The sequence below is a fragment of the Euprymna scolopes genome, chromosome 1, assembly GCF_053919585.1.
Source record: "Euprymna scolopes isolate OS-2025 chromosome 1, ASM5391958v1, whole genome shotgun sequence".
In the NCBI taxonomy this organism is placed as follows: Eukaryota; Metazoa; Mollusca; class Cephalopoda; order Sepiida; family Sepiolidae; genus Euprymna; species Euprymna scolopes.
Window position 1 is genome coordinate 110407785 of NC_136482.1, and position 27732 is coordinate 110435516.

Genomic DNA, 27732 nt, shown 5'->3' on the forward strand with positions numbered 1-27732 from the left:
AAACATTATAATCTATTAATTTAGTACAAAATGTAGTCTTTACGCAACTATTAAGAGAGAACAAATAAAAACATAAAAAAAAGCTGCGGCAACATTTTTTTAATTCAAAAGTAATTATTATCAACTTTGTTTACAATTCCTCTTCAACTATCATCACATTTTCATTGTTATAGCAAAACAAAAAAAAAAAAAAAAAAAAAAAAAATCACAGCATCTTTAAAAGTTTCATCCTTTGTATTTTTTAAGGTTAAAGACTATTTTTTAAAAACCTTACCATAACATTTACTTTTTAATTAAAAAAATAAAAAATAAAAAAATAAAAAATGCTGCAGCTTTATTTTCAAATGTTTTCACCTAATGCAAATATCGTTGGTTCATTGGTTTTAGCATCGTAAATTATAATATGAAAACAGAAACGATTCTCTTAATAGTTACATAAAGACTACATTTTGTATTATTAATGTTATCAACTTTTTTACATTTATAAAAAAATCGTCGCGGTTTTCTTTTTTTAATGTTTTGAACATAAGAAATATGGCGTCCTAAATTATGAGATGAAAAAATGAACGAATCTTTTAGTAAACAAAAGATGTCTCCCTCTGCAGTGACAAACTGTAAAACAATGCTGTAAGTTGTCTATGAAATATCATGGAATTCCCGCATTTTGTAAAATTATCAGATGTCTGAAGACTCTTCATGTAACAAGGAATCAGTCAAATTTTATTACTGCAAAGAATTTAAAACATTTTTTTTAATATTCATATCAAACTTGATACTTACACTAAAGCAGTCGCTGCCCAACCAACAGTTTTGGCTGCTGTGATTAAACCTTCAGTCCAACGATGATGTTTGTTGTAAAATTCTTTGGCAGTCGATGCCCCCTAATTTTAACGAAAAGAAAGTAAAAGATTAAGAAACATCACTGAAAACATTTCTTCAAACATGTATCACGTTTGAAAAAAAATACATTATCATTATATCCGGTTTGATGTGCACTTTACATGCAGGCATGTGTTGGACAGCTTTTAGAAATTGATTTCCACACTAACCTATTCTTATAGAGAAAAGACAAGATAGCAGCCCATAGTAGATAACAATTAAAAAAAAAAAAAAATGATAAAAACAAACACCCACAACTGGAAATGGATTCAATGTGAATTGTTTGGATTCTTTCTGGATGTTATCTGTTATATCACTATGTGTGTTTCTCAGTTTTTTTGTTTGTTTTTTTTCTGATGAGTCCATGGAGTTAATATCCAGTACTGACATACAAACACCAGTTGTTCCCCCATGCATGAAACAGATCTGTAAATTTACCAAAGTTTTTGTTTTGAAAAAAGAGATTGGTAAAATGAATAAAATCTTGGGCTTTGATACCTAGCAAAATTGTTATATATATATGCTCTGTTATATCTTAAAAGATCTGTATACATAAATAGAAAATGTATACAATAGCGTACATTTTCACAAACATTATACAATGTGACCCGAATATAAGAAAAACGGATATAAGAGATTTTCTCTGGTCCCTAATTAGAGCCTGTGTTAATGTACAGTGCAACCTGGATATAAGAGCTGTAAGGGCAGGAGAAGAGGTCCCTTATATCCGGGTTACACTATATATGCAGGCCAAGATCAAAGTGTAGTATCTGTTTTTCAGACACTAGACTTCCATTTCTTGTTCTGTCAGTGGAGAATAAATCCTTCATGACTGAGACAAGTTTTAATTTTGTTCCTTTTCTCCATGTTAAAAAAACGACTCTGGTGTCTAACACCGTTCTGTTAGGGCAGGTCGATTTTGGAACCCCGGCGAGGCAATGGTGATGATAGTTGGGGTTTAACATAAAAAAGACCTACACAAAATATTTTTCTCAAAATCGTTATCTTTGCTTGAGGAAATGACTTTAAAAGTTGAAAAATTGAAAGGATTAAAAGTTTTTCGGTGAATTGTTAAGAACATCCCGTCATCCAAACAATCCATACTGTTAAGAAAATGGAATCATTATTTAGAATGTTTTAAACTACATTTTTAAATAAAATGAGTGAGGATAAATAATTAATAAAATAAATATTAAGTGTAAAGGCAAAATTATGTTTTTTAAATAATGACCAAAGCTTGCTTTTTCATTTCAGGAACTTTTTTTCGGTGGAAACATTTTAGATTTCACCGTCGCAAAACACGCTCTTTATTGATATTGAAAATTAACGTTTGTTTATTATTTAATTTGAAAACAAAGATTAATACGAGTAAATAAGGACACTCCTTTAAAGGTTTTTCGTTATTTGTGCATCTATGTTATTGTGCTAAAATAAATTTATTTAGAAAGCCATTCTTAATATGGGAAGGAGATTGCATTGTAACTATTCTGTACTTTCACCTAAAAATTTAATAAACAGAAATTTCATAAAAATTAAATTTAACTTGAAAATACTATTAAAAATAGCATAGTAACAGATGGACAAGCACTGGTTTTTCAAACTCTAAACACTAAACGTTCGTTTAAAATGGCACAGCTGCATCAAGAATGAATTTATTTATGGATAAATTCATGTTATCGAAGGAGGAGCTAAAATCTGCTAAAAATGTCTAAACTAAACACTACTATGCGTCTGATTTGGTTTGGTCCTCTCTCTTCAATACATCTAATTCAACTCTACAAAGTTCTTCATTATTTCTTATAACTAGCACTTATTTTTTTACGTATGAAATTGGAAGATAGCCTAATACAGTTTCCTTCAGTTATAATCCATTTATTTATTTTACTTTTCAGATTAGAATGTCAGTAAAAGCACAACGTTCAGTTTTAACCTGTGGTTCACAAAATTTGCTGGTCCACCTTGTCATTTGGATGAAACAGCACCCCCAACTTCACGACAAGCCGTCCAGTTTAGTTATTTCCTCGAGAACAGTTATCCCCACTTAAAAAATAGTGAGATTTTTAAGTTAATTGCTAAGGAAATAATTAGTATTCAGCAAGCAGTCAATCCACAATTGCCCTTGTTAAGGTAACATTATATAGGACAGAAGGTCAATATATGTTGCTATAAGAGGGCCAAACAGATTGACAGGAAATCTCTTGCAGCAATCAAAGTGAAAAAATGAAGGAACAGCTTGACAGACTGTTTGATATATCTTGTAGCTGTAAACTTTCTGTCTTGAGATGTGATGACTTTGCAGGACTGAAAATTGTCAAACAAGGCACATAGTTTGCACTTGTCCTCCTAACAAGGCGGTAAAATTAATTCTATAGATTCACCTAAAATTATGTTTCTTTTTTGTGGAAAATAAAATAATATATTGGTATTTATTATGTAATCTAGCTTTATTATTAAACATGCAAATTTTCCAATTTTCAGGTTCCACTAGAAGAACTGGCATTTACAGCAATTTTTTAATTAATTGATGGAACAACAAAAAGCCTAACAACATTTACTGGTCCTTTGGTGAAACTTTGTATCAATAATTATCAAGATTTGCCTCAAGTAGAATTCTAAAAAATTAGTGCCCCTCCCGATCATCATTATCTGACAGCAGAAGAAACAAATAATTTAAGTGTGAAAACCAGAGGCTACTTTTTGAGTATGCTGTTGGCATTTTTTGTGGAGAAGTTAACTTAGAAAATTGGGCCCTTGAATCAAGGAAGATGGCTAACATAAGCCACAAAGTTAATGTGTTTATGGACCAGAGGTGTCTATCCTCAAACACTATGATAAATTAAACATTTTGGTCAATTTATCATCCAAGTGTATGCAGTAAGTTGGTTTGAGATCCAAACCAACTGTTGTGGTTGCAAGGTTGAACAATAATTAGTAAGGAAATACAATGAAGACGCAAACAACAAGATAACGCAATAAGTGTATTAAAGGAAAGGTATATTTACAATATGTACAAATGACGGTGTCGAGTCAGAGTCTTGGTGGGAGGACATGTACGCTCTTCGGCGTCACTTCCGATGGCATTTGAGTAAGACACACCAAGGCCAACCTAGGCTTGCCATTTATAGTGTTATGTTATTCGCATATGCAAATAAGTGGTTGCCACCACAACACCAACAATATTTTTTTTAACCAACAACAGTATATTTTAATATGATTCAGAGAACAAAACAGTTAACTGAAATCCAAATCACTGTTTTAAACTGTTTAAAATATAGTGCTTTTGCACTACTTCCGGAAAATATCAATAAACTCAGATGAATTGAATGTGAGAAGAGGGCATTCAAACGATTTTGTCCATTAGGTAAATAAATATTTATCCATTAAATTTTATTAGTTTTCTTAATTTACCCAAACAATAGTTAGTTTTACATCGCAAAAATATAAAAAAAATAAGTGTTTTCGAATAATTATTTTTTTTTTGTGTGTTGTTTTTTCGAGAAATAGTGAACAACTAAAAAAGAAAAAAAATTAAAAAGATTACTATCAATTTTGCAGCCACACACTGGTCAAATTTGATTGATTTTTTTCTCAAAAAGTTGTATATGGGCAGGAAGCAAGACATAGACACATTTATTACAAAGTCATCGTGCCAGCAAATTAGACCTTCATTTTCCTCAAAAGGAAATTATACAGAACAATTTAGTTCTATTATAAGTTTATATTATTGCCTCTAATAAAAAATTGAAATACATGGTTCTGTGACTTGTATCAAGTTGTTATATTGTGCAATACATCTCCACATATCTTTTTGAATTGTGAAATTTAAAAGACTTAGTTGCTAATTAGCTTTTTTATAATTTTTCTTTAATCAATGCAGTAAATGTTTAGATATTTTGCTAGTTGTGATTCATAATTAAGATTATAATTCATGTATTTATTTTTCTTTCAATGTATTTCATATAAATATATCAATTTTAATTGAATATTTTATAAAAATAGTGAAATTTCAAAGTCAGTGTTGTGAAAAATGCTATGAAAATGAAGGATTTTTCAGCATTTTTCTACACGATATTTAAAATTAAATGCTCAATTTTCTGTTCAAGATGGGAATCTAATTTTTGGTATATGTTCTTATCACATCAAATCCCAACTATCATCACCAGTGCCATGTTCATTTTCTGAAAAAAAGTTGCAAATCGACCTGCCCTACCGTACTGTGGGGAGGGCATTATAAATAGGAACATTATATATAGAGTACTGCTTTACAGAGTAAAATAAAAATAACTAAGATATATTTATTTGTTAACGTCCAAAGAATAGGGATGATATTTCTTAGAGAATACTAATTCCTTAATCTCCTAGGTAGGAGATGCTAATACTGAATATTTAATTATTGCTAAAAAATCAACCACAAAATAACTTGAAAAACAATAAAAATAGCTAATAATATCAGCTGCAGCCTATAGTGTAATAGCATATGCACTCGACTATAAAACCTGTACTTCGAAGTTTGAGACCTAATACAATCAAACTATGCTGAGGAGCTGTAGAGCAGCGAAACCCGTGTACATACAGTACTGTTTTAAAAATAAAAATAAAATACACACACACAAGGGTTGTTCTAAAAGTAAAGTCTCCTATTTTTTCTAACTCAAAAAATGAAAGAGTTATAAAGACAGGAGTAGTACCATTAAAACGAAGACCTTTTATGCTCCAAAATTCATTTTTCTATATCAGTCGTCACCATTTTCAATGCATTTTTGCTGGTGATGAACGATGGTTGTACATGGGCATCCAGAGTGCACTTTATCATAAGAGGGTTGTTTCAAAAATAAAGCCTCCAATTTTTTTTTTTTTTTAACTCAAAGAGTTGAAGAGCTACGAAGACGGTATTAGTACCATTAAAACAAGTAACCTTTTGTGCTCCTGAATTTATTATCTCGTCACCATCATTCTCAATGCACTTTTACAGAGAATTCAATGACACATCTCTGCGCCTGGCACACATCCATAACAGGGGTTGCTTTCTTAAAGTCTCACACCATCAATATCTGCAACAGAGGGATGAAACTTTCAAGTCATGAATCCATAACATAAGTTCAGTCATCATAACAATGCAATTTGCAATTCCCTCTGATTCATTTGGGTTGAATAAAAAAAATAGGAGGCATTACTTTTGGAATGTCTCAAACACACACACACGTAATTTCAAACACTATGCCCAATCACACACACACATTATATATATATATATATATATATATATATATATACGGGAGAGATATTGTTTGAAATTACAAAAATAAATTCACACATTCAATATCTTGGATAATGCTTTAAAAAAAAAAAAATAGATAATTGTACTCACCCTTCCTTGTGCCACAATTTCTTTTTGTAAGTCTCTGGATTTTTCCAAAAGAACTTTAATACACTGTAAAAATATAAAAAAAAATTTTAAAAAATAATAATTTCTTACCTAACAATGGTTGAAGAGCAAAAGACATTTAATAATATGAAATCAACATGAATAATACAACAAGAGAAAACAAAACGAGTACAACTAAATCTTTTTGTGGGGATTAAAACATTCAAACATTAATTTGCTTATAGATTTGATGATACATGAATTCCTAAAGATGACAGATAAATGGACAACAGCAAATAAATGATTTGAAAAAATTTAAAAAAAAAAAAGAAAAAGAAAAAGTTGTCTGTCAAATATAAATATTGTTCAATCTACATTTACAATCAATAATAATATATTCTCAAACAGTTCATCAAGAATTGCAAAATGGTTATAACTAGGTACAAAAGTTCAATAACACATTGACACAATAATTAATTCATTATAAAGTTTATAATATAGTGTCCATAAAATCCTTATTTAATATAAAAAAAATTATTCCTTATACATTACATGTTTTTGTGCATGTAAAGAAATATTAGAACAAAAAAGTTAAATTTATTTAAAAAGAAAAAACTGAAAGGTAGGATTTTTATTGTGGTTAGTTCCCACAATTACCACCAAATTTTATTAACTATTTTCTGTCCGTTTAAGGGTGGCTATGACAAGGAAAATGAATACATTTATTAATTTGTGTTCTGATTTTTTGCGGATTATTTTTCAAATACATATAAATTTGATGCCACCAGAACTTATGATTAGTAGTAGCATTAAAGAGGGTTTTTTTTTTTTTTTTATAAGAAACAAATAACAAATTAATAATTGAATAAAAAAATCTGCAAAAAATCAGTCAACAAATTAATATGGCAGATTAATTTGTTCTATCAATGCTTAGAAAATCAGACAAAACTAGTCGCTCCTCAAATGGCTGCCGAATTTTAATTCGGCAGCCATTTGAGGAGCAAATCATTTCAATATAATCAAATTTTTATATTACACAATGATCTTATGGGCAGCCTGTATATACAAGTGAAAAAACAAATGCATTTGAAAAAGGCTGGAAATTACATCAGCCGAAACATTGTAAATATTATAATTAAGATGGGAATCAATCCTAATCTAAATCATTCCGAAATCTCATTTTCTAAGTTTTATGAAAATTAAAATATGCAAATGAATAAACTAAATTTAATTAATTTATTCTTAGTTTAATGTATCTTTTCTCATATCAGATGTGGGTTCCATATTGGTCATGATAGCATAAAATGACTTTCTCCAGGAAACTAACATATATGTTCGCTTTCAATGTGCCATTGTTTGAGGTCATCTTTGACAGAATTATTTCAAGTCTTTCTTGGCTTGCTTTTTCCTTGTTTAATTTCAATCAGGATGTGTGTACATCTGTTTATCCCACCAAAGTTTCCACTACAGGTGGTTGGAATATAAAGCAACTTCCACCTTAATAACAGAAAGTTAGAACTAACCGTTGTGAAAGTACGCACCACAAATCTACTGAAGCAAAAACTAAGTCAACAAACATTCTAAATCAGCATATGACTAACTCACCTTCATAAGACTTGTGCATGCATCTAGAATGCTGGTGTTCACTTCCAATGATGCACCTGTATTGTCTTCACTTGTCTTTTTTAACATGGCCTGCAAAGAAAAAAAAAGTTATATTCTGAAAATTATAAACTTATTTACGTTTTAACATGTGAAATATATTTCAACGATGATAATCAGACGAAATGTCTAGGTTGACATTGAGAATGAGGAAGAAAACAAAAGATAAACTAACTAGAACAAAATGAAATTAACACAGTCATTATTTGAATCTAGCATTTTTTTTTTTTTTTTTTTACATAGCAGTCACCACTTATCAAGGCTCGGAGACCACTCGAGGATAAGGGTTAATGGGTATACATTAGTCAATGTGATTATAGTGTAGTAAACATAAGTAGTGGGAATTTTGTAAATTGGATTACTTAGGGGGACGGTTCATCAAGAACTTGTTTACGTTGGACTTGAATACAATCAGATTGTAGTCAGCTGGAAAGCAGGCAAACAGAAGAGAATTCCACAGGCGTGCAGTTCTAAGAAAGAAACTTTGTTCATGGAATCTACGTTTAGGTTTAGACACAGATAAAGTGTGGGAAATTGCTGATAGTGGTTTTAGCTAGACGAGTGTTTTTCGTGAAAGTCTGGCAAGTGGAGTACCATAGATTGAAGTTCAGATGAGCATCTGCCATGAAAATAACAAAGCAGAGACAGGCTCGCAACATCTCTTCTGTGAGAAAGAGGTTGCAGGGAAGAGAAAAGGGCATCCCCTACTGAGCTACGAAGTCTATTTTGAACTCTGTCAAGAAAGGATAAACTGCTTCTAGCAGCTCCTGTCCAGATGTGGCAACAGTGCTCCATCATTGGCCAAACCTGGCTTTTATATAGGTACAGAATTGCATCAGGAGTGAGATATCTACTGGATCGGTAGAAGGATCCTACCATTTTTCCAGCAACCTTGGCAATGGATTTGCCTAGAACTAGGTTTTATCAAGATAAATGATAAGGAAACTGATGTGTAGTAGTGGCATTTGTGAGATATCGGATAAATATAACAAAATGAATTGAATAAAACTCTGGCATAAATCAACTATTAATATTTATTCTCCCTTATAAGTTAATATTGTCACTTAACGGACTCATTTAGCATAATAGAGTGCTTGCTAATGAATTTGGAGATCAGGATTCAAACCTTGGTCAATTCATACCTAGACTAAAAAAAAAAAAATGGTATTTGATGCTATCTTACTAAACGCCCAACATTAACAGGTGTGTATCAAAGGTAAGTGTAGCAATCTACTACATATATATATATATATGCAGAAGTCAATAAAAAGAGAGTCTATGAAGTCACTCTTGACTATGGTCAATCAATTTATGTTTAAAGTCATCTAAATTCCAATATACACACCAAAAGACAAAAAAAAAAAAACCCAAAAAAACTTTGAATTGAAGTGTAGAATTTTTTTTTTTTATAACATCATTATTCACCTTTGTTATATCTTTAAATAACTTTTCAAAAGTTTTTTTTTAATATAAATAGTGCAATTATATATATATCTATCAGCTTGGAAATAAAGTAATGTTTTTTTTTACTTCATCACTTCTCAGACTCACAAGTTGTACACAGCTCTAGATTTTTTTTTTTATGAATTGGTGTCTTAATATCTCGTTTCGCCTTTCGGTAGTGAGAAAATATTAATTTTAATTGTTTCAGCCACCAAAAAATGAATATTAGTGAGAAGCATCTGAGATATTGCATGATTAATGAATTTAAAAAAGGAAACTCAGCTCTAAAAGCTCCAAGGAATACTAAAACTTTATGGGATGAATGTTCTGAATAATCGAAAATGTCAATCGTGGTTTTCAAAATTTTCTCCTAAAGACTTTAGCCTGTTAGATTGGCAACGTTCAAGAGGACCAAAATCAATAGATGAAGAAGCTGAGAAGCCAATCCAAAGTTAACCAGCAGAGAATTAACTCAACAATTACATCCAACCCATACCACAATCATTTCATGCATTCAAGAGGTAGGAAAAATGGCAAAATTTGAACACTGGGTTCCCCATAATTTGACCGAGGCTCAACGAAATCAAAGATTAACTGTTTGCATATCTTGCTTTCAAGGAATTGTTGAGAACCATTTTTGCAAAGAATTGTGACTGGAGATGAAAAATGGGTTCTTCACAAGAATACACACTGCAAAATACAATGGTTGGACCGAAAGTAAAGTACACAGCCTGTTCCAAACCAAAGACTAGAATGCAATGAAGGTTATTCTCTCTTTACCATGGGACATGAGAGAACCAATTCATTATGAGTTACTAGAGTGTAACCAAACAATCACAGCAGTAAAATATTGTTCGCAGCTGAATAATTTAAGAACTGCTCTACCAAAAAAACAAAAAACAAAAACGTTAGCATTACTCAATAGGAAGGGTGTAGTACGTCAGCATGATAATGCGAGACCCGACACAGCAAGAGTCACTCAGGGAAAGGTCATGAGTTTCAATTGGAAAGTTTTGCCTCATCCACCTTATTCACCTAGTATTACTCCATCCAACTACCATCTATTCTTTTTTTAATTTTAATCCTTGCAAAATCACTTCAATAAAATTTATGAAAATGACGACCAACTAAAAAAATGACTTAAATTTGTTTTTTTCTCAAATATTCAAGAAATGTTTTTGAAGAAGGCATCAAGAAGCTAGTTGATCGTTGGACAGAAGTCATAGAAAACGAGGGAAATTATTATAAAGATTAAAAATGTTGTAATGTGAATATTTCAGATGAAATAAATGTGTTAGACAAAAACGACATTACCTTCTTTTCAACTTGATATATATATATATATATATAATGTGTATATATATATATCTCCCTAACAAAACCTCATTAACTACCCACTATCAATAGCTAATCCAAAATAACCTTACACCAACCATTAAATGGGAAATCCTTAGAAAATCTAGCACATGTAAATCCCTAAACTTCCCATGTCTCCTCTGCCTAAACGAGAAACTCCTTATCTCCAATTTTAAAGACAGAGACAAATTACTAAACAAAAAACAGGAAACCACCATAAACTGAAGGCATTACAAATCCCGCCTCCTTAGCAACTATACACCTTTCTAAAACATCCCTTAGACAACACCACCTTAAATCCCCTAAATTATACATCTAATATAACCACCTACCACATACACCAAATTACCATAACATATACTCAACTAAACCCCCTTAACCAATTCTCCCTACACCCTACATCACCTTACCCCCCCTAAGAATCCCCCTAAATCCAACAAAATAACACATACCCTCAATCACCACTAACTCTAAACACCACATAACCTTATCCTACATAACCACCCAATAATCGGCATCAACTAGCCTCCCCTAGCCAAACTCACCCGCCCAACCCCAGCACACCCTACATGCAACCTCTACGATTCAACACGGGAAATTGTTTACATATAACTATGTGGATTTACACCTGCACAGGTAAGTACGTATTGAAATGTATAACTGACCGGTGTCTTATGTGCATAGACATATACCTTGAAATATGATAGCCCAATATAGCCTTCCGCCTTAACTGATCTATAATACCCTAAAAAACCAAATATCCCAACTTAGAACAATAACTACAGTACTTAATCCCCTTAAACTACCTCAAAATCCTCCCCAAAATCTATAAGTATTGCTACCTAGGACCATTATCCCAAGTGCCTGTGCGTTTATTATTGCGTATGTAGGTACATGTGTGGAACCTGCGTCCATATTTTACGGCGTGTCACGCTGTATATCTATGTATATGCATGCAAAGACATTGGTGCGTATGTGCGAGTAGGTGTGTATCTTTGCAGGTGTATGTATGGGTGTATGTGTGTGTGCATATGTGTATGCGTGTATAGGTATATGCATGCATGGGTGTGGGGATGTGTATCTGTAAGTGTGTATGTATATGCGTTTGTGTGTGTCGGTGCTCATGTGTGCATCCACATAAAATCATTAAAAACCTCCACTAATGAAAATATTGCGTCGATGCACCTAGGAATGAGTTTATGCTTATATCTATGTATACTCATATCTACGTTCAACGAAAGTATTACGTCTATATATCCACGAATGAATTTAGATTTACATCTATGTAGACGAATATGTCTATACCAATAACTGTCTGTATATCTGGGTATGTGTGTATGTGTATATATGCATGTATGAGTCTATGTGTGTGTTCGTGTGTACATGAGAGTATCGATATATGTACGTACCTATGTATATGTATGTGTATGTGCGAGTATATGTGCTCGCTACCTGCTGTCCACATATGTATGTATGAGCGTGCAGCTGTGTGTATATCGATGTATATGTTCACGGGTATAAATATCTGTATGTGCGCGTATGCTTGCATATATGCGTGGAAATGCATGTATGTCTGAATCAATATATGCATGTAGGCTCATGTATACGCCTGCATACATGCATGGGTGTGTGTGTGTGTGTGTGCGCATTTATGCTTACGCACACATACTCAACTTAACAGTTTAAGGTCAACGGGAGCAATGCGGGTGTATATGTATGCATATGCGCATGTGTTTACATGAGGTGGAGATGTATGTATACATGTGCGCGTTTCTTTATGAGTATGTGTGTGTGTATGCGCGCATGTGTGTGCTTGCGCGTACGGCCCCAGGCTAACCTTCTCAAAGCACTTAACAAATAAAAATCAAATAGATAAACCGAATCGTAGCCCCCCCCCCCGCCTCCCAACCTAAGCGAACACCGAACAGGTCAAGACATACTTACCAAAAAAATCATCTCACTAACGAGACGCCAACAACCTAAACCTTAGAACCCGAAATTTAAAGTAACCCCCCTCTTCTTACCCCTACATATCTCCCTCCCCCCTCCATATATCCCTATGTCCTTAGCCACACCAGAGATGAACTTCCCAGACCCCCACCACAACCACCCAATGTTCTTGAACTCCCAAACTAAAACACTACCGACCTACCAAGCAACCCCTCCCTTGACATCATTCATTCCACCATAAACGAACTTTTCTGTAAAGTCTGAGGAGGCTATATAACGGGCAAAAAATGGTTGCGTAGCTGAAACAATAATGTAACTAAACAGAAAAAAAAACGGTAATAAAAAATAAAACATATATATATATATATATATATATATATATAAATCCCTGAAACATTGTTTCATGGTAAACAACTGATGATCCCTTAAAATAAATTATTACTGGTACTATAGTGAATTCGAGAGAGCAAGTTGATGCAGTGATTGCAGGTGATTGAATGACTTACTGACTAAATAGTTTTCTAACGAATGAAAGAAAAAAAAACATTTTTTTTTTGTATAGTTTAAAAGTTAAAAAACTTCCAAGACTATATATATATATATAAAATGTATGTATGTATACATGATGTATATATATATATATGTATGTATGTATGTATTAGAATATTTAAGCAATACCTAAATTGAAACCATATTCCAAATTTTTTTTAAAATAAAAATCAGATAATTAGTTGATTTAAAATAAATTATTTTTCTTGAATGTCAAGCTTGAAAAACTTTATGTAACAAAATTTTATCCCTTAGCAAACTTGCAACTGAAGAATTTTACCTCAATTCTTTCAGCAGCCAACTCAATGGCTGCCGTTGTCGACTGCATTTCTGATTCGACCATGTCACCAATTTCCTTGTCTTTTACATCAGCAATCTTTGGTAAGAGCGTCTCAGCATCGGCTTGAATCTTTTTCACATACTCTAAGATTTTCTCAATATTTTCATCTACTTTTTCTGAATCTGGTGATGATAAAAATCAAATGATCAATAAAATGTAAAAATAGCAAATTTTGCGTTTAAAAACTGAATATAAAAAAAATCTAACATTTTTAAAAACAAATTCAGTTTAGTTTATTTGTTAATAATTTCATCAAACTTGTATAATGAAATTTATACTTTTTTGTTTTTTTTAACACAGAAAAAAATTTGGACTAAAAAACATTTACAAATGTTTTATTGGAAGATAAAATAAGTAAATTCAATGACAACTCAGAATTGTATCCCTAATAAAATAGTCTCTGAAAAGGGTATATTTGCTGAGGACACCATGCTCTATAACAGGCATGAGGAGAAAATGAATGAACACATTCAAGGAAATGGCCGAAACACTAGAGGAAGACCTCGAGTCTGTAGTGGAATGTGGTAAAAAAATGGATGGTAATGTTCAATACACATGAAAAAATTTAAATGGCTTAAAATATTTCAATATTGGTATATATAGAAAGAACTTGATAAGCTAAGAAAGAATATTTTTAAATTTTTTAAATCCAATTAAAATCAAGGAAATTATGACTATTTTTATGCCCTGCGTGTTTGGATATTTTCCCCTCTTTAAGACCATATGCATTTTGTCACATTTTTTGCACTACTTTTTTCAGTAAAAATGCTATATCTATATTAAAACACAAGACTAAGCAATGAAATTTGCCATATAAGTGTATTTTTGTGCAAGGAATCTGAATATGCTACTGAAAATCTCCAGAAATGAATGGTTTCCAAGCAATCTGCAGTAAATGCACATAAATATGCTGCGATTGCTTAAAGATGCCATGTATTCATTAAAAGAAAAGAAGTTAGAAAACTCAAAGTATCAAAGCATTTTATGTGCCAAAAACTGAAATCGAAATCTAGGATTGGTTAAAAATGAATATATTGAAATATTTCTTTGGCATTATTATAGATTAATACCTTCTGTTACCCCTCCCCATCTGACCACCTCTCCAAAATATGTGATTCTACCTTTATAGACAATTGCATGTGAACAACTTGAAAAACTTTAATAAAAAGATAAAAATTATTTTAGAATTTAATGTAAAATGATTTCTCATTTTGAATCATTCGAGCGTTTTAGGGCAGTTACCCCCCCCCCCTTTTCCTATGATAGATAAATCCTAGGTGTTTTTTGTTTGTTTTCTAAAAGGTGATTATGCTTGGTTTTAAGAGGGTCTTTGTGCAATTATGAGAAGGTAGGGAGGTTGCCACTCTGACTTTGGGTTAATGATAGGGCTAAGGTAAATTATGTGTGAACATCCTGAAGACTCGATAGAACAAAACAAAAACGATTTTAGAATTTAAAGTGGGGGTTGGTTTCACATAAATGTAAAATAATTCACTATTTCAAGACGATCCTAGCGTTTTAGGACAGTTGACCAATTTATTGGGGGGGGGATTAATCATGTGCACTTTTCTTTAACCGTTTTTTATGCTTTTTTTTTTTTACGTTTATGAGCTCACAGAGGAAGTTTGTTTTGTGAGGAGCTCTGCCACTTTTACTTAGCATTATTGTTAAGGCTAATGGTTTTAGGAGGAGGCTTGCCACTCGTACCTAGGATTAGACATAGAATTAAGCAAGTTTTTTTAAGAGGGTGTTTGATACCCATTGTGAAACTTTACAAGAATTATGACAAACAGACAAAAATAAATGTTATTTAAAACGTGATGTCCCTCTAACAGAAAACATGATGCTTGGAAAAATATCAAGTATTTAAATTCTATTTAAATATAAAAAAAGAAACAAGTTTTTGCTAAAGCTGACAAATTGTTAAAAATTTTGAATTAATGTTATTTTGATTTTTAATTGCATTTCATGTCCTTTCCTACCGTTGTTATTTTTTAACTGACCACCTCCTACAAATATTTAAATATTGATTATTTTTATTTTATTTTATTATTTTAATAATCGGGTAGATTAGTTTCCATTCGATAAGAATTCACTGAAAACATTTTTTAAGGGATGAAAATTAGAAGTGTGTGTACCGTTCGTACACGTGAACCAAAACATCATATTTCACATTTTCGCTTGTTAAAATATTTTTAAATTTACTACTACCCAATTTTTAAAAATATTTGTATGGTTGATAACAAAATAGCTCTAACCTAAACATGTAAGAATTTTTTTTATAACCAGATTTTCAATTAAAAAAAAAAATCGATTTGGAATAAAGATAAACAACAAAAACGTCTGTTTACGCCATGTTATCTCTGCTGCTGCTGATTCTGCTACTATCACTAATACTACAGAAGTCTTGACTCAAATTCATAACAATTTTTTCGGATATTATGTTTTTAAATTGCTACATACCACTAGAGAAAACACTGTCCAATCATCTTTTTAACGAATAAACATAGTAAAAAGGTTGTTTCATTTAATAGTGAGTGTCCAAAGAAATTTTTTTTCAAAAACTTTCAATACTCATCATTTTGAAATCTTTTTTTTAACACAACAAAAAAAACTAGTGGTCAAATGAATTTCGGGCACTTGAAATTATTAAAAATGACATCTCTTTTGGCTAATTTCCAAATTTCATTAAAATATTCTTAACAGAAACACGGTATGAATGCTTAGAAATCGGGAGGAGGGGGGGGTCATGTCATTACAAAATCTAACCAAAAATGCTGTTTTATGATGTTCACATTTTTATCACTTTATTTGCTTAAAACTCTAAAAATATATAATGTATGTTATTTACTAATTCATTTGAAAGTATATTCATTTCTGAACAAAACGGTGGTATTTTGAAGACTTAAAGTGCTTTGGTCTTTAAAATATAACTATTTTAGCAGAAACCCCTTGAAATCTGTGATTATCCAAAGCGTTTTAACGGCCATGTGTATTGCTAGTTCAATGCTGCCAAGACTAAGCTCGTTTCCTTTAACAATTACAAGAAACCTTCTCAACCACTAATAGATATGGCTAAAGATACATTAACTGAAAATACTTCTTTCAAACTCCTCGGCTTAACGTTCACAGGAAACATGAGTTGGAACAGATACATCGAGAGTATTGTCAGGGCTGCTATGAAGAAGGTGGGCTTTCTCTACTGTGCTGGAAAGTTACTTACGCCTGAAAGTATCCTGTATCTCTACAAGGCCACCATTTGCCCATGTATGAAGTACTGTTGTCACATTTGGGCTGGTGCATCTGTTACTAGTCTCTCACTCTTGGACTGAGTTCAAAAGAGAGTCGCCAACCTGATAGGTCTTGAACTGTCATCTAAGCTTCAACCTCTGTCCCATCGACAAAATGTTGCATCTCTTTGCCTGTATTACGAGTATTTTAATGATGGATGCTCTGACGAAGTACAAGCCCTTGTATCCCCTCAATGTAAATACGCCTGACAAACCCGACAAGCAGCAAAGTCCCACCCCTACACAAAGATCCCTAGATGTAAGAAAGCCTGTGAAATTTATTTTATGTATGAAAATCAAAGAGGGAAGATATAACATATGAGAAATATTTGGACTCAAGTCTCCCCTTGCTGTTATTTTCAGAACATTTGAAACCATAGCAGCAAGTCTCTCCTTCATCAACGTCAGAGGTTTTGGGGAAATATCAGATATTTTGTAATTCATATGCAAAACACGGAAAACAAATGACTATGATTGAAACATTAGTAAAGGTGCAGTATCTTTCCACCCACAAAAAATCCTTTAAAATTACCACTATTCTTGGTTTTCGAGGGTACTGAAAACAAAAAATCTTATGGCTGTAGAAAAAGTGCCAAAATAGGCTCTAGATGATAGATGATCCTCTTAATATGCAACCTTAACGGCAAATGTTACACTATTCAGGTCATTACCTTTCCAGCAAGCCTTCATTTGTTAAATTCTGATCAATAGTCACAGAGATTTGGAACTTATAAAATTGCTCTAAAAGGTGATGCATATATATATATATATATATATATATATATATATATATATATATTCGTGGCCAAATTGAATATTGAAATGCTCATATATTTGGTTCTATGGGACGAAACTACATAAAAATTTGCAGGCTTTTTGAAGATTATAATATTCTATGGTTAAAATTTCATGACAATTGGTAAAAAAGAACCTATATTTTCAAACCAATAAAATATGCCCAAATTTGTCTACATTTGTGTGTGTGTGTGTATATATATATATATATATATATATATATATATATATATACTAGCATGGGTGCCTGGCGTTGCCCGGGTGTTTGGAGGTGTATGCTGAGCAAAAAAAAAAAAAAAAAAGAAAAAGAAAAAAAAGACAATTTTTTTAAAACTTTGACCCCTTTTATGACCCCTTAACATATATTGTTTTGGACTCAAATCAAGCTATTAAGTTGTCCAAGGAACCTATATCTAAAATTTCAAGTGTTTATACCTCAAATTGTTGGAGGAGTTTGGTAGAGTTCTCAAAGGTCAAATTGTCGAACTATGACCCGTTAATCGCCAAATTTCTGGCCAAAAACCGATCACATAGATTTTCCCAAATCTCAGTACCCTGTATATCAAATTTCGAGTCTGTAGACTAAAAATTGACAGAGTTATTGTGTAGGGAAATTTACACAGACACACACACAAAGACACGTTCACTTTTATAGATATATATATATATATAGCCCAAAACAACAAATTTTAAGGGGTCATAATAGGGGTCAAAGTTAAAAAAATTTACCACTTTTTGCTTTGTTTTTTTTTGCTCAGCATACACCTCCAAACACCCGGGCAATGCCAGGCACCCATGCTAGTATATATATATATATATGTATGTGTATATATATATATATATATATATCATTCTCTGATTTAATATAAATTTTGGGACAAAGAAATCTTGGAAACATACTTAAACAAATTCAAGTAGCTACATAAAAATAATGTGAGAATTCATGCAAAAGAAGCTTTAGAAATGTTCAGGAAAACACCAAAACCGTGAAATGGTAAAATGGGGGTGATACAGGTCAAAAGAAAAATTTAACTCAAACCTCCAGAAAAAACTCAGATGCACACTAAAAGACCCACTGAATATACTCTCCAAAAGTCAAGGCAAACTTACCCAAAATAACAAATAAAATATCAAAAAGAAATTCTTACGTCTGGTATGTATAACAGATTTTTCTTCCATTTGGTAGAATTTTCAAAGTAAGATTTCTAAAAATCAAGTATAGATAATTTTACATAAATGATGAAAGGGAGATAACCATGCCTAGACCAAAACTTATTTAATATAGAATTTAAAGCTGAAGGAATTTAAAATATTTTTTACAGCAATAAAAAAAGATGAAAATGAATTTCAAGTTAAATATAATAATTATTTATATCAAAGTACCAGCTAAGACAATGCATTGTTAAGTAATGCTTTATTTTGGCTAAGTTTGGGAGTTTATTCAGTGGGTCTTACGGTGTGCATCCAAGTTTTTTCTAAACACTAGACTCTTGATTTTTTTTCTGAGAATTGAGTTTTAACCTGTATCATCCAGATTTTGCTATTTTTGGTGTTTTCATGAACATTATTGAAATCTTTTGCATGGCTTTCATTTAGCAACAAACTCTGAATTGGTTATTTTCATGTAAATGCTTGCATTTGTACAAGTATGCTTTGAACTTTCCCAGAAATACATGCAAGTTTATTTTGCCCTGAAATTGGCATTAAAATCACCATATGATATAATTCTGTTTCATTAACTTATAGTTTTATCATAGAGATGTAATACAACATTCTTTAGTCTGACAATGGTTTTGTTACAATTGGACTGAAGCACGATTCTATTAAATCCTAGGCGTTCCATTCTTCCAGGCTTTAATTCTCTCCGATAAGGGGGTTAGCTTATTGCTAATTGTCTAAGGTCCCTACCAGGGTATACCAACAAGGCTTCTCAGGCAATTGTTTTTGTAAGCTAAAGTGCACTTATCCTAATGTGCTGCATTTTCAAAACCATGTGTATTTTGAAAACTTTGTGTCTGACTAGCAAGGAGGTAATTTTTTTTTTTTTTTTTTTTTTTTTTTTACATGGTAGTCACTACTTATCAAGGCCTGGCAGCCACTCAGGGATAAGGGTTATTGCGTGTACAGTAATCAATGGGATAATATCGTAGTAATCGTTAGTTATGAATATTTGATAAAGCGGTTTATCAGGAATTTGTTTATGTTGGACTTGAAGACATCCAAGTTTTAGTCAGGTGGGAAACAGGCAAACGGAAGGGAGTTCCACAGGCATGCACTTCTAAGAAAGAAGCTTTGTTTATGGAATCTACGTTTTGATTTAGGCACAGATAAAGAGTGGGGAAAATTATTGATAGTGGTTTCAGCTAGACGGGTGTTTTTTGTGAAATATTGGCGAGGAGGGACCAGGGATTGGAGCTCAGACAAGCACTTGCCACGGAAGTAACAATAAAACAAAGACAGGCACGCAACATCTCTTCTTTGGGAGAGAGGTTGCAGGGAAGAGAAAAGGTCATCTCCACTAAGCCACAAAGTCTATTTTGTACTTTGTCAAGGCAGGAGAAGCTGTTTTTAGCAGCTCCTGCCCAGATGTGGCAGCAGTACTCCATCCTTGGACGTACTTGGCTTTTATACAGATAGAGAATTGCATCAGTAGTGAGATATCTTCTGAAGCGGTAGAAGGATCCTACCATTTTTCCAGCGACCTTGGCAACAGACTTGATGTACGTGTTCCATTTCAGATCAGGAGTAAAGGTCAATCCCAGAAGCTTGTCAAAACATGGAGCCTCCCCAAGACAAGAGCCATCCATTTCAATTGATGCCAGATGGGGATCAGAGCATTGATGATGATAAATATATTTAAGTATATAATTATCCATGGACATGTGTTTGGTCATTATATAATTCATCAGCATGGCTGAATCTAACGATATTAGAAACGAGAACTCCAAAGTCTAGTCAGAAGCTCTACCACTGGGTCAATTCCTGTTAGTACTAAATGTATTGCAATTTTAGATGAAATTTAATTTTAAAAGTAGATGTCATTTATTTATTTTCCCAGTGAAACTTTTGAATGGAAAGCATTCTATTTAAATGCTATTTGGGAAAAACTTTCATCACCAATGTGATACCTTCAAATGGGGAGTGACATTTTTATATATAATTTTTCGTGGCCACATGTTTATGACAAGGTATAGTTGATACATTTAAAACATGCCTAATTTTTATGTTATTCTTTTGATATTACAAGTTTTAACAGAAAACCATTTGTTGTTGTAAAACAGATACATTTGAGATAAAGAGTGCATGGAAAAAGAGACAAAAGATATTCTTTACCTTGTACAATTGCACTAAGTGTTGACAAGCTTTCCTCCACGGCCTTTTTGCAATTATCAGTTAATTCTACAAAAGAAAATATTGAAATAAAAGGTCGGTCCTTTTTTATTATTAGAGTGCAATACGAAAATCAATATATTGAATTTCAATTAAAACCAATGGCATGTATTTAATTGTCATGTCACGGTAATGAACATATCCAAAAATTATAAAAAATGATAATGTAGAAAATTCTTAATGAAAACAGAATTCGAAAACAATTAGCAAAAACTGAGTTTTACTAAAAAAAAAAAATAATAATAAAATAAACAGGAGAGTTCAAATTGTAACAAGGGAAGTAATTATTTTCGGAAAATCTAGAAAATCTTAGGCCAATTTAGCAAAATTTAATTTTTCTCTAATTGTCTATGCAAACTATTTTCAATAATAATTAACTTTCTACCTTATTGTTTTTCGTAATTATTGGATATGTTAATTATTGGGACATGAAAATTAAGTAGATACCATTGGTTTTAATTAAAATTCAATATTCTGATTTTCAAATATATAAATGAAACACTAGTGTTTGTAGGTATAAAACTTGTTAATATTTATTTAAAAATATTAATGTTATGAAGCGCCTTTAAGAAATTTAGAAAAAAAACAGCCAACTTTAGCGAAAATGCATCATTCTGACTTTCTGTCATTAAATACTCTGGCAACTGTGAATGCCTGCCGAAATAACATTCATAGGAACTTAATTTCCTTGTATTTGTGTTAGTTGTCAGTGCTAGGAGGAAAGACGCTAAATCACGAAACCAAAGGTGGCTTTATATCTGGGTCTGAATCTCCTGACTAGCGGTAATTATCACTTCCTACAATGATGTTGCATAAGCAGGAAACACTAGTGTCTGTAGGCATAAAAATGGTTAATATTTATTTAAAAATAATATACATATATATATATATATATATATGAATAAACCAAATTTATTTCTGACAATGTTTACTCTATCTTGCGACTTTTTTTTGTTGAAATGTGGATAATACAATAAAAAATATAGTTAATTTATCCCAAAGAGCTGGAATAATCATAACAAAAAAAAACACAAAGAAGAAAATGAGACTTGTACAGGATTCAAAATTGTACCTTTAAAAGAGAAGAAAAAACGAAAATGAAATAAGTTCCAGCTAAATAGTAACAAAAAAAATAAAATAAAATTTAAAAAAATAACGATTTGGAAGAAATCAAATTTTTCTAATACAAAAAAAAAAATAGATTTTGATCAAAAAGTGGAGAGACCTCACATCCATGAACTACTCAGCATTTATTTACTTACCATCTCCTGCGGCCACCTGGGCTGAATGTGATGTAGCAAATCCGTGGATGATGCAGTCAGATAATCTGTGAGAGAACCCATTTAGAGAGACGAGCAGTTCATGTACATCTGCAAAAGAAGGAGACGATAAAATAAATGATAGCAAAAATATATATGTGTGTGATATATGTGCATATTTGTTCGTATTAAAAAATATATATGCATGTGATATATGTGCATATTTGTTCGTATTAAAATTCGTATTAATATCCAGAAAATAAAAAATGTCAGAGTATAAAGCAATACTTCCAGGTGCCAGACATGCACACAAAAAAAGTACATGTACGTATTTATATATTTCAATGAGCAGAATTCACACCTAAACTAATTAATCGATCTTTATGAATTTTAGAACAACTCTCCAAGAAATAAGGATGGGTAATGTGTGCTATATTTAATTTAGTTTTATGTACAGGAGGTAAAAAAGAAAATGTGAAAAATTCTGATATTTCCAAGATTTGATGTATTTTGATGTTACAATTAATAAACATTCTCCAAACTTCAGTTTCTTTGGAGTATTTAAAAAGTTTTTTCAAGGGGTATAATATGGGGCACAACCTCCCATAGGTTGAGAAACTGGCAGAGTCTATCCTTCTCTTGAGGGTAGATGGGCTTCTCTTAAGCCGTGGTAGGCAACCTGTCTAGTGATGGTGTCACAATAAAAAGTATCCTTGATAGCTCTGGCGAAGCATCAAGTATTCAGCTACAGACAAGATTTGAATTACACTACAAACTCGTGTAGTGAGTTCAATCTTGGCTGCGCTGGATATGGAATAATATAAAATTTGGATTCAGACAGATACCAAATCTCCATATTGATAGACATTGCAAAGCAGTTCACTAAGTTAAAAAAGTTTATAAAGCAAAAGACAAAGCATTGAACAGAACTTACTTGCTTCGTTGGATTTGTAGTGTTGATGAGCTGTGCGTAACTTGTCTATGGAATCGTATACAGGATAAGTTCGGTCAAGTAAATATTCTGCATTAGTAAAGAAGAAAATTGTTTAAGCAATTGCGATCAATTTAAAAGTAAAAGATTTAAAAAACTAAATAAAAAATAAAAAACACATTTTATTATAATCAGTATTCCGTCAACTATTAAGACTTTAATTTTTGCAGCCAAATACTGGGCTCTTCAAGCAACCTGGCCAGCAAGGGTCAAGGTGATGCATTTGTATAGAGAGAAATGATACAATTAAATAATGAGCAAATAGATCTAGTAGATACGTTAGTTATTGAGAATAATAACAGGAAATTGAATCCCTTTGGGAGTTTACAGGTGTCAACTTGGTGACTCTGAACTAAAAAAGGACAGTTTATCGGCATGTACTGATGTAACCCGATGGTCACCTTTGTGATCGCACTACGATAAAACAACACAAGATGAGTACTTGATGTAAATCAATTCAACTGTGAGTGTGCGTGATGCCGTCACATAACATGGAAAAAGGAACCCCAAACATTATCCGTCATCAGCTGTCTGGTCGTGTCAGTCCATAATTATTTTCTTCTCAGCCTGATCAACTTTCATCTGGCTTCAACACCAATCTCTCTCAGGGGACCTGTGAGCCGCCAACCATCTCAAACTGAACACTTGTCCTCAACTGTCCTAAAACTGTAAACTAACTCTAAATATATTAACCTCTATTGTCCAATCTTTTGTCCTTGTTACTGCCACATCTTCATTAACAATCCTATTTTAGCTTTCCTTTGTGTTCCTTGATGAATAACTTCCTCTTCATTGTCTTTCTATAAACTCCACTTTCTATGCCATTGTTCTGCTAAAAAATTTATTTTCTCTTTTGAGTTATAGAAAACTTATTATGAAGGTCTAATAGTAATATAAAGAAAATTTCATAAATTTTTATCCGTGTAAAACACAAATGTAGGAAAAGAGTTAACACGAATACGCAAGACTCACCTGCAGAGCAGGTGACTGTGAGATGAGGAAGGTTTTCTGATTGATCCATTGCATTTTGTAATATAGCATTGCACTCTTTAACACAACTCTCTGAAATGAAAAGAAAATAAACATGTAAATACATTTTAGAATAGGTTATAGCAGTTAATATTCTTTTTATGTGGGAAGTGCAGTAAGAATTCTACAAGGTCTCAACTGGAAGTCTTACTTTACTTAAAATTTAGTCCAAGAGTCACATCCAGGAAGGCTAAACTACCAACTTAGAACTTGTATCTATCTATAATAAAATGATCACACCTGATGATGGGACAATTCCAATATTTATCCCAATTCCAATACAATTACTGATCCCGTTCTAAATTCTCAATGGACACAATTACAGATTTCAATTCTAAAATCGGTACTTATGCACTTATTGAACCGTGCTGAAATAATAACATTATTTAAAAAACCATTCTTAACATAGGAAGAGGAAGGTGTTTTGTAACTATTCTGTACTTTCACCTAACATTTTAATAAAAAAAAAAAATAGATATCATGAAACTTTAATTTAACTTAAAAATATTATTTAAAAATAGTGTGGTTCAATAAATGCACAAACACCTTAAAAAAAAAAAAAAAAAAAGAATTCTATTGGGGGGGGGGGTCATTCTCATTTACTTTTGAATGCGATTTAATTTTCTTTTTAATTTGACAAATTTTGAATGTTTTCTCTTTAGATATTGTATTTAGGATATAATAATAAACTGAGATTTTCACATATAGTTTTTACTTGCGTCATTTTTTCCCTATTTATCCAGTCATGCTATTTTTACAAATTTCAGTTTTTTTTTTTAAGTGCCCTCTCCCATATGAATTTTACCTAAAATTGTTATTATGATCTTTAAATTTCAGTTTCGTTGGTAGTTTTAAATCAATACATATTTATCATTAGTACTAGCAATGGAAAATTAAGTTTAAGCAGCAACGTTTTTTTTTTTTTTTTAAAGAATTGCTTTTGGAATTGGAAAATAGGATGAAATTTTTTTCGATTCTTGATTCCAATTTATCATTCAAACATTAATCACACCAGATAATGTTTGTGTTCAGGTTTCAATTTTAATGTTTAAAAGTTTAATTTAAAACAATATTCAATAATTTAAATGATACAGTAATAGTTCATTTTAACTTTCACAAAAATCCTATTGAAAAAAACATTTTTTTGTACCACCTTATATATATATAAAATAAAGTCAGTTTATTTCTCACTTTTTTCATTGATAGCTTTTTTCCTACCAAATTAACAAGTCATTAGTTCTTTTGGTAAATCATTGCAACATGCAATTAAAATGAAATTCTTTCGATGGAGTCAAAATTATTTTCATATTAAGACCATATTAAAAAGGTAGACATGGCTCTAATTATCAATACAAAGTTACTTTCATTTGGAATAGAAAAAAAATGTCAAAAACATTAGAAATTACAAGTAAAAATAGTACTGCACAATGCCGGGTAGATATAGCTAGATAGTTATAAAATGCTCTGCACTGATTTCAAACTTCAAGATTGCAACAGTTGCATTTTATTAAACACTAGGGAGGGGTACCCGGCGTTGCCCGGGTGTTTGTAGGTTTGTGTGAAAAAAAAAAAAAAACAGGTGCCCGTGAAAAAAAAAAGCCTTGACGACGCGCAGTTGGAAAATAGTAAAGTGTAAAAATAAAAAAAACAGGTGCGTGTTTTTGATTGACGTGATGGCGATAGCTATTCAGCAGTTAGCATTTTGTGCGGGACATTTTTAATGAGGTCAATAAATGGGTTTGTTTGTTTTTAAAAACCCGCTGCCTCATCTCAAAATGAAAGCTACCGTCTGATATGATGAAGTCGACATTGACCAAACGTTACTTAGCTCTCTAGAGACCACTGGCTCTGGGCCTGTGATTAGAGTCGAGTTTCGCTTTTTGTTTATACCGAAAACCGAATGTAACGCGTGCTGATGCGGGAAATGTGGAATAATTAATGTTTGAAAGTCAATAAAATTAAATAGACAGGCGAGCTCCGTGGTTAACTGCGAGAGATTACAATTTATAGATCATATAAAAAGTTTTAAGAAGTTGTGAAGCGAGCGAGCGCTTCTCTGAAAGAAGCCTTTTGTGGACATCGAGGAAAAGCGTACATACATACATTTTCGCTTTTATATTTATAGATATCCTCTTTCCTTTAGTTTTATTATTCATATAGTACAAAATATTTATGTCTTATTATTTTTATCTAAATTTTAGTTGCTATGCACACCTTTCCAAATTATTTAGTTATGACAGCTCTAGAACACACATGAGAACTTGTCAAAAACTGTATAATAATGAATCTATTATCATTGAAACTAAAATATTTACCTATCTCAAAACAGTAATGGATGAATTTTATTTACAATTTTAATTTTAAAACATCTTAAAGAAAAAGCTGAATATAAATGAATTAAAATGTTCACCTCCCTCCCCCTACTCCACCAATTTTAAATAAAATATGATAAAAATAAAACCATTCTCTTAAACTTAAAAGACAAAATTTTTGGAGGAATGCATTCATAAACGTTGGTTTAGGTTCAACAAATTTAAGCCACCATAAATCATAAAATTTTCTTATTACTAATCCATCTTAAAATTTATAATTTATAAATTAATAACTATTATTATTGTTTTATTACTATTATTTTTTTATTATTTTATCTGATATTTTACAATTATTTTCTATTATATTTTATTATCTATTTCACTTTGAATTTATATGTTACTATTTTTATTAATATAAGTTCTATAAATATTATAATTACTATTAAAAATAATATTATTATTTAATTACTACCAATAAGATTCATTTATCACTTTTATTGATTTTATTACTATTAATATCTCTAAACCATTATATAAAAATTAACTAATAACTAATTAGTGGTTATCTCCCTTTGAACAGTAAAATTCTTTATTTTTTTATTTGACTATAATTATCTCCCTTTGTAATTGAAATACTTAAGTTGAATTCAATTATAGTGTTACTAACGATTTTAAATTGGTAATATTATCCTATTGGCATTTCCTTTGGAAGTTTGTATATATCAACTTTTTCAAGCATTCATAAACTACATTTAACATCCCAATGAATTCATTGATGATGATACGAGCTTTAAAAGGCGAACCATTAAAAGGTATATATATTTTTATTAGAACTATTTAAAATATCCTCATTAACCTTATCTTTCCACCCGATTTTATTTTATTTTTATTATTGTTTTCATGTTATCTTACTTTGTTTATCAACATCAAAAAAGTAACTATTTTCCTTTATATTTTAAGTATTTTCCAGATACATCTGCCTTACTTAAAAAATGCTAGTTTTATTTTTGGTGTCTTTAAAAGAAAACACCCAATATTTTTGCTGATGAGGAGACTGTTTCAAAAAACTAAATAATAAAATTATTGTCCAAGACTTATTATCTATCTCAATAAAAACATCGT

At 31.5% G+C, this 27732-nt stretch overlaps 1 protein-coding gene across 14 annotated transcripts in view; it reads right to left on the reverse strand.

Annotated features, from left to right (window-relative positions):
* The window catches only part of LOC145263756 (huntingtin-interacting protein 1-like), a 282859-nt gene that overhangs the window by 33191 nt on the left and 221936 nt on the right, over positions 1-27732 (reverse strand). For all 14 annotated transcript variants that reach the window (XM_080120998.1, XM_080121027.1, XM_080121031.1 and 11 more), the window contains 8 exons: positions 24242-24331; positions 23213-23299; positions 22282-22389; positions 20963-21028; positions 13485-13666; positions 7850-7939; positions 6248-6310; positions 781-881 (listed from right to left, as the gene is read on the reverse strand). In XM_080120998.1, coding sequence (XP_079977124.1) covers positions 781-881; positions 6248-6310; positions 7850-7939; positions 13485-13666; positions 20963-21028; positions 22282-22389; positions 23213-23299; positions 24242-24331 — 787 coding nt within the window. The remainder of the gene's footprint in view (positions 1-780; positions 882-6247; positions 6311-7849; positions 7940-13484; positions 13667-20962; positions 21029-22281; positions 22390-23212; positions 23300-24241; positions 24332-27732) is intronic.